The 8,819-nt window shown below is 36.7% G+C and overlaps 1 protein-coding gene across 1 annotated transcript; it reads left to right on the top strand.

Moving 5' to 3' along the window:
- The first annotated feature begins 1,150 nt into the window (after window positions 1–1,150).
- LOC122040240 (homeobox-leucine zipper protein HOX21-like) lies at window positions 1,151–2,230 on the top strand. Its single transcript, XM_042599576.1, has 2 exons — window positions 1,151–1,726; window positions 1,800–2,230. The coding sequence occupies exons 1-2, from the start codon at window positions 1,232–1,234 to the stop codon at window positions 2,139–2,141; spliced, it is 837 nt and encodes a 278-aa protein (XP_042455510.1). The 5' UTR covers window positions 1,151–1,231; the 3' UTR covers window positions 2,142–2,230.
- Window positions 2,231–8,819: the final 6,589 nt, after the last annotated feature.

The raw sequence follows: 8,819 nt of genomic DNA on the forward strand, positions 1-8,819 counted from the left end.
CAAGATTCTTTCCTATGGCCACCACCCTACAAATTCAATGGTTTATCTATACGCATCCAGCCCATTCCTCCATTTCCTATCTTTTATTTGGTTACCTTATTTTCATGTCAACCCCACACCTCACATGGAAAAGAATCCCCACTCTGAATAATCGATAATGTTTTCCTAAATATATATTTTCGGTCGATAACAAAAATATCACCCCAAGGTTCACTTAAGTTACTACTAACTAATTACTTAATTGTTCTACGAACATCGCCTTAGTAAGAATTAGAATTGAACAGAAGTGGCAAAGAGAGATAGAATTTTCATCCAGTTTTATAATCTTATTGTAGGATGGTGAACGAAAAATGAGACATCGTATTTTGTTAAACTCTAATTCCTTGTTTATCTTACTTAGTTGCTTTGTAAACATCACCTTAATAAGAAGTAGAATTGAACATAGTGGCCGAGATAGATAGAATTTTAGTCAATTTTGCTAATTGTATTGTACCATGATGAACAAAAAATGAGACATCATATTTTGTTAAACCTCAATTCCTTGTTTGCTTTGCAAACACCACCTTAGTAAGAAGTAGAATTGAAGATAGCGACAAAGATAGATAGAATTTTTCGTACATTTTGCTAATCTTATAGTACGATGATGAACGAAAAATGAGACATCGTATTTTGTTAATCCCTAATTCCTTCTTTGCTTTGCAAACACCACCTTAGTAAGATGTAGATATGAACATAGCGACAAAGATAGATAGAATTTTCGTGCATTTTGCTAATCTTATAGATCGATGAACTAAAAATGAGACATCATATTTTGTTAAACCCTAATTCCTTGTTTGCTTTGCAAACATCACCATAGTAAGAAGTTGAATTGAACATAGTAACAAAGATAGATATAATCTTTGTACATTTTGCTAATCTTATCATACAATAATGAATGAAATTTGAGATATTATATTTGTTAAACCCTAATTCCTTGTTTGCTTTACAAAATTCACCTTAGTAAGAAGTCAAACTAGATAAATAGAATTTTTGCGTAGTTTGCTAATCTTATTGTACAATGATTAAAGAAAAATGAGCCATTAATCTTTGTTTAATTATTATTATTATTATTTTCATATATAATTTATGATGAGAATATTCAACTACTTAATCTCAACAGCCATCTGTAGTCTCAGATCTCTGCACATGCTTCTTCCTCCTCTCCTCTGCTTTCCTCCTTTTGACCTCATCAATGGCCTGCAATGAGATGGCCGCCAGCTCCTCCTCCGCCTTCTTCCACCCGGCCTTCATGGCGCAGGTGCAAGAGCAGCACCAGCAAGTGCACGGCAAAGGCGGCGGGCAGCTGGGTCCTCCCAATTGGCCGCCTCGGCCGACGAGCAACGGCTGCAACGGCGAGGGAGGCGGCGGAGGGGAGCAGGAGTACTTGTCCGACGAGGAGGGGCTGCAGCTGGCAGGGGAGAAGAAACGGAGGCTGAACGTGGAACAGGTGAGGGCTCTGGAGAAGAGCTTCGAGCTCGGGAACAAGCTCGAGCCGGAGAGGAAGCTGCAGCTGGCCAGAGCGCTGGGGATGCAGCCCCGGCAGGTGGCCATTTGGTTCCAGAACCGGAGAGCACGCTGGAAGACCAAGCAGCTGGAGAAGGACTTCGACGAGCTCCGGAGGGAGTTTGAGGCCGTCAAGGCCGAGAACGAGGCCCTCAGATCCAAAAACAACCAGCTCCAAGCCGAGGTATACCGTCTCCGCGATCGAATTCTCCTCGCCGACGCCATGAATTAACTTTCCGGTTGACGATCTGCTTTAGGTCTCGGCGATCAGAGGAAGGGAGGCGGCGGCTTCCGACGTGATCAACCTCAACAAGGACACCGAGGGCTCCTGCAGCAACCGGAGCGAGAGCAGCTACGAGATCAACCCGGAGATTTCGCGCCACACTTCGCCTCTGTTCCAGACGGCCAGGCCGCTGGTGGACATGAACCAGGCTTTCCAGGGCTCCGCCGCCGCCGTCGGCGGCGGCAGAGCAGAGGCGGCGGCGTGCCCCAAGCTCGAGGTCGGCCATGAGCCGGAGAATTTCAGCAACTTGCTGTGCGGCGGCATGGAGGATCACTCCGCCTTTTGGCCATGGTCGGATCACCACCACTTCCACTAGCTCGATCTTTTCCGATCATGGTTTCAGCGATTGATCGATTGCTCTTGTTTCACAAACTCTCATAAATAACGATGGATATTCCTTCCGAATTTGTGAAAAAACAAAAAGATTCATGAAAAATAAAAATAGATTAATTGATCTCTTGTTCATTGGAGACTATTCTCATAGTAAAGTTTTAGTCTAGAGATTTTATACGTTTCTCTTTGGGACTTCACACTATGTTTCTCCTAGCTAGTCGATCGATCGAGTACATGTCTAGTCATTTTGACAAGAATTGAGCTCCAATTCATTAGACAGTTTGCTAAGTCCTAACAAACTTGTATCGTAAATTCATCGCACCAATATGATTGATAGTGAGACTACCATACTCGCAGTCATTACCTCATTCCCGCATTAGTGGAACATAAACATGCGCAAAGGTCATTGTAGATGATTATGCTCATCTTATATGTTTCTCCTAGTCTGTCCTTAAGTTATACAAAGAAAAATAAATCATATGATCATCATTGTATGTGTACATAAAGTAGGTGTCTCCTTCAAAATGACTGATCATTTTGAAATGAATCGATGCCATAGCTGAGCCTACTACGAATCAGCATATCTTCTCTTTTGACATCTCAAAGTTACAACCAATTGATTGAGATTTACTCTGCGCGCAATGCCCATCTAGTCTTGTATTATCTTCAATATATGAATGAATCTATTTCCCCTTAGAAGAAAGGAGTAAAGAAACATAATATACATAGGGAAAATTATACACAACATATAAAATGATAGCCTTGAAACTAGGACATCTGTTGCCAACTAAATTAAAATATTTTTCATCCATTTTAACAAATTAATTGTCCTTTATTTGGATTTTTTTTTCAAAGTAAATTGTTTGTAGGCATAGACATGTGCAAGGCACAGAAGAGGTGGGGGCATGGACTGCCACTGCTCAGGCATGAAGACAATTTTGAGTGCAAAAAAATAAAGATTAGAAGACAAACTTGATGCACTACTAATTATCCACTCAACCAAATCTAGAATATTTTGGATTGGATGGGGCTTGTTGCAATTTTTGCAAATTTTGTTGGGTTGTAAATGTAAAAGAATGAGTTGATGTTAGACCCGATCATGGTTACTGACAGTTTGACTACAAACTGTTCGATGGATTGAAATTGTCGGTTCGACAGTTCCAAAAATACCAATACTTAACCTTAATTTTAATCTTCTAAAGTTGTAACAGTCATGATTTGGAATAGCTAGTTATGGTCTCATTCACGGTTCATGCAAGATTATTATTATTTTATTTTATTAAAAAATTATAAATTTATATAAATAAAAATATAAAAAAGAATTTATGCTTATTTAAGTTGTATGCATATCCTATAAGAAAATTAAAATCATTTTTATCCTTTCAAAGTTATATTTCTTTTATCATTGGAGCTTCCAAAATCAAAATAGATCTACAAGAATATTATATTACATTTTAAATTATTTAAATTTTTTTAATATTTTTTTCTAATATTAATTGATAGTAGTTGGGATTTTACATTGAGTAATACGATAATATATAATTAGTTTACAATACCTGATAGTAGTCGGGGATATTTTCAATATAATTATCTTGGGTTATTTTTTTAATTGGATTTCATTCGACTTCGCTCCTTAGTCTAACTTGAGGGAGGAACATCTAATGGTAGCCAGGATTTTACCTCCGAGAAATATAATAATATATATTTGGTTCTGACAATATAAGTCAAGATTCTATGTTCAAAGATAATGAGGTCCTTCGAGCAATACAAATTAAGATTCTCTGTTCAAAGATAATAAGGTCCTCCGAGTAATGTAGTGTAGATCTTTCGAGCAATATAGATATGCTCCTCCGAACAATATAGTTAAGTCCTTCTAAGCAATATAAATAGGCTCCTTTGAGCAAAATAGTTAAGCCCTTCCGAGCAATACAGATAGATCTCTTTAAAATAGTGTAAGCAAGGAAGCTTTTGGTTACTAACATGTGGTGATCGATGAATGGAGAGACAAGTAGTGAGTGTCAGAGACAGTTCCCTTGATTCATTCTTCATAATATGTGGCGATTAGTGAATGGATAGGCAAGTAGCGGATGCCAGAGGTAGTTCCCTTGATGTTTTCCTTGTGTTACGTGGCAATCAAGGAGTGGAAGAAGGATAACGGATTGTCAGAAACTTCATCTTCGCTTACTTAGGCGGGAAGAAGTAGAAAGGCACGAAAGCAAATGGCATAGAGATTCCTTTCAGATATCTATATAAGTAATGGAAGACTTAAAGTACAAGGAAGGTTGGTTCTCTTATTCTGGTAAGCCGAGGTGACTCCTTTCCATTATCTTTCTTCTTTATATTTTTCTTTAGTTGTCTTCATCTTCTTCTTCTTCCTTCTCTAATGATGATTGGCGTGAGTGTCGGAGGGGTCATGTCGGCAAGTCGATCTAAGCTCTAATCTGTGTTACATCTTAGGGTGTTTGGATCTGGCTAGGTGCGAATCCGATCTCGCATTCTGGAGAGGAGGAACCGAGCGAACAGAAAAGGAGACAATCAAATTAACGTCGTTTGTGGGAAAATCCTACCAAAAGCTACTATGACTCGATCCGGGAAAGTGGCAATGAGAAATCAGACAAAATATTCTTTTGGATCTTCTCAACTCTCATTGCCAAATGTCAATAAAGGTAGCATAAATTGAAGACTACACAAAAGAATATTACCTTTGGTGGCAACAATCTTAGAAGAGACTTGGTGACTAGAGGAAGATCCATACATAAATTGGAAGAACAAGACAAAGCAAGAATTAAACAAAGTAAAATACATAAAATTAAACTTAACTAATGGTTGAAACAATTCATCGAACAAGCTATATGCATGAACCATTTAAGCATAATACGTGCAATTCAAATATGGAGAATCAAGTTCAATACAAATATTCAATCAACTATCAACCATTAACAATGAACATGAAAAAAAATCAAGTATTCAAACCACAATTCACCCAACTTTAATTCCAAAGACTATCCTTACCATCACACAAGGGCCCAGAGATGGAATGCCAAACTTCGATGAATAGTAGCACATTGCCGGTGGTTCTTGCTGTTAGAGTGTATACTAAAAGCCTAGCTTTTGTAAACATTTATTTTTGAAATAAAAGAATCATATTGGTCAAATGTCTACATTTTATTTGTTAAGTGTAGTTGTTCAATTAATTTATATTGTAGATAATATGGTGTGCGGTGTCACACACAGAAGATCATGTTATCAGTTCTTTATAAATTATAAATAGTTGCTCACGACTAAAATGGAAAGGAACAAACCATTGGAATAGTCGTAATGTAATTAGGAATTAGTTTATCTTGACTAGTAAATTACACTAGTACACTCTGAGTGTATTGAGTAGGACCATTTTAGATAAGTTCTTTTTATACTGACTTAATAAAAGAACTAGACCTTAGTTATTATGGAAGTGTGTGCTCTTAATCCTAATATAATAACAAGCATATATATTTAGTATTTATTTCTTTAACTTATCAAAGGGTGAGATTTAGCTTGATAAATCAATAGATCTGATAAGTTGGGAAATGATATTACTTATAGTGTATGTTATTGATTATAGAAGAAAAATGTGTCCTAGTAATCTAAGTTGAGAATGCCCCCAAGAGGAGCTCATAAGGATTATCATGTTAAACCCTGCAGGTGGATTTAGTCCGACATGATAATGAGGTTGAGTGGTACTACTCTTGGACTTAGATATTAATTGAGTTGTCAGTAACTTACTTAATTAGTAGACATTCATTATCTTAAACACAGGGAGACTAACACACTCATGATAAGAAAGAACCCATAATGTAATTTGGGATTGGTGCGGTAGTGCAATAATAACTCTCTAGTGGAATGAGTTATTATTGATGAACTTGAGTTGTGTGTTCGGGGCGAACACGGGATACTCAAGCTCATCGGAAGGCCAAAACTAATTTCTCCTCTAGGTCCCTGTCGTAGCCTCATTAAAGCCTCAAGTCCATCCAATGAAAACTCATCTTGGTGTCCTAGAAGGGCCGGTCCAAGGCTTGGTGACCAAGCCAAGGGCCGGCCATAAATTCCTTCAAGGTGGCCGGCCTTTGCTTTGTGCAAAGGGGCCGGTCACAATAATTCAAATATAAGGGGGTGTTTTGAATTTTTAAAATCTTCTCTTTGTAGAAAACTACAAGTTTTAAAAGAGAGTTTTTAAAATATAAAACTGTCCTTATTTGAATTAGGCCACATGTTTTTAAAGAAAGTTTAAAAGTTTTAAAACTTTCCTTTTTTAACCATCCTCATGGTTTTAGAAAAAGGAAGAGAAGTTTTAAATTTTAAATCTTTTAATTTTGTAACCATGGTTTAAAAAGGAAATTTTAGTAGAGAAGTTTTAAATTTTAAAACTTGGTTTTAATTTTTTAAAACTTTCCTTTTTTAACATTCACAATAGGAAAGAGAACTTGTAAAATTTTATAAGAGGATTTCTTCTTATAAAATTTTGTAAAAAATAATTTTCTCTCCTTGATGATGTGGCCGGCCACCCTTGCTTGGTGCCCAAGCAAGGGGTCGTCCAATCAAAGATTAAATCAAATCATGATTGATGATTGATTCAATCAAGAGGAAAGAAAAGGAAAAATTAAAAGGGAAAAGGAAAAACAAGAGGAAGATTTTAATTTTTGTAAAAAGTCTTCCCTTATTTACCTTGGGCAAGTAATATAAAAGAAGGGGAGGGGAGACCTCATGTGACAACAATTCTTATTCTCTTGGTGGAGACTCCTCTTGTGGTCGACCCCTTTCCTCTTATCTTTCCCCTTGATCTCTTTTGTTCTTTGTGTTGGTGGTGGCCGAATATTAGAGAATAAGAAGAAGACTTTGGGTGGTGTTCATCTTGGAGGATCGTCGCCCACACGACGTCCAAGGCGAGGCGAGGAATACGACTGAAGATCTCGAGGTCATTAGCATACAAAGAAAAAGGTATAACTAGTAATTTTCTTTCGCATCATGCTAGTTATTTTTCTTTGTATGAATTCTAAACACAAGAGGCAATAGATTTTAGTTTTTCGAATTTGTTATTCAAATTTGTGTTTTTTGTTTTTTGAATTTGTGATTCGATTGTTCTTTTTGGTTAAACCTAGAGTTATATAAGGAAATTAAATATTAGTTTTCCTTAAAAGGCTTTGTCTAGGAAGTGGTGGTTGCTCCCATATCCAAGAAGGCCTAGTGCCTCGCCATGTTTAACCTGGAAGCCAATTTTGGAAATTAATATTTAATTGAATTTATAACGTAGGTGGATTTGGATCAATAGTGTTAAGTTCCACTTGCGATCCAAGTCTAAACCATTAAGAACAGATAAGTTAAATTTGGAAACAATAATGTTAAGTTCCATTTGCGATTCCTAATTTAACTTTTAAAGAACACAATATGTTATTTAGGAAAGGTTCGACACTTGTACAAAATTTTTGTACAGTGGAACCGGTACAATCTTCCTAGGACTAACCAACAATTGGTATCAGAGCTAGGGTTTACCTATGTGTGTTTTGGTTTTCAAATTAATTATGCACATGTCATACATAATTTAGGCAGGATAATAGTAGGATGTGCTAATTTTGTGGTTGCAGACTCCAACTATTATGACATATAGATATTGTGTGTGATTGGACCCTTGGACATGTCAAGGGCATTATTTTGTGTGTTCATGATTATATGTATCAAATACAGCAGGAGCTGTATTAGTTTTAGAATTTTATTTTTTGTTCGTTCTAGAATACATGTACATTCTTTTATAGAATATAGGATTGATATATGTAAAATTTTATATTTGTCGCATATCGTATCTTTGCGAGGCGTGGTTCTATTGGAGGACCAGAGACGCAACGAAATAAGAAGCAAGATAGATGCGACAACTCGACCCGATGGCGGTGGCTAAAGATGACAACAGCTAGGGTTGGAGCACACGGAGAACAATGACAAAAAAAGGCCATAATAGTTGGAAAATTAATTTCCATATTTATTGCTTTTATTTACTGTGATGTGTGTGTGAATGTGATGTATGCTAGCATAGGCCAAAATCCTCATTTTTAAATAACTAAGTGGGAGAGGGATTTTAATAAATTTCATGGTCTCCATTACTGGTTTGTAAGTGATGCAAACAAACTTTCACGTTGGCTCTGAGTGTCTTCCTCTATATCGGATGAGTTAGTTTGCGGATCACTAGATCAAACTTCCATTTAGGATGACTATAGGAAATTAATTAAGAGCGTGTGATCTTCCCTATCGAAAGGGGCACAATTTTATTAATGGACTAAGTGTCAAGTAATGGTATACACTTAGGCACATCTAATAGTATCCTCCCCATCGGAGTCACTGCTATTATTTGTGTGACCAAAGAAAACCAACTATTAATTATTTGTCATGGATTGACAAGATAATTAATGGGTAAAACCCTCCTCTTACAAATGCTCAATTTTGTATACGCCCACACTATCGTGGCATGCAAAATTTACGGTGTTTGAGGTGTTGGTAAATTTAAATAATATTGTTTGAGGAATCAATGTTATTCTAAATTTAGAGTCTTGACCAAAATTTATTTTGTGATGTTTAGGATGACTTTCAACCTACTGTACATTATACTGAAAGAAAATAGACTTACTGGCCCCAACTA

This window comes from Zingiber officinale, chromosome 2A (genome assembly GCF_018446385.1).
Source record: "Zingiber officinale cultivar Zhangliang chromosome 2A, Zo_v1.1, whole genome shotgun sequence".
NCBI classification, from domain to species: Eukaryota; Viridiplantae; Streptophyta; class Magnoliopsida; order Zingiberales; family Zingiberaceae; genus Zingiber; species Zingiber officinale.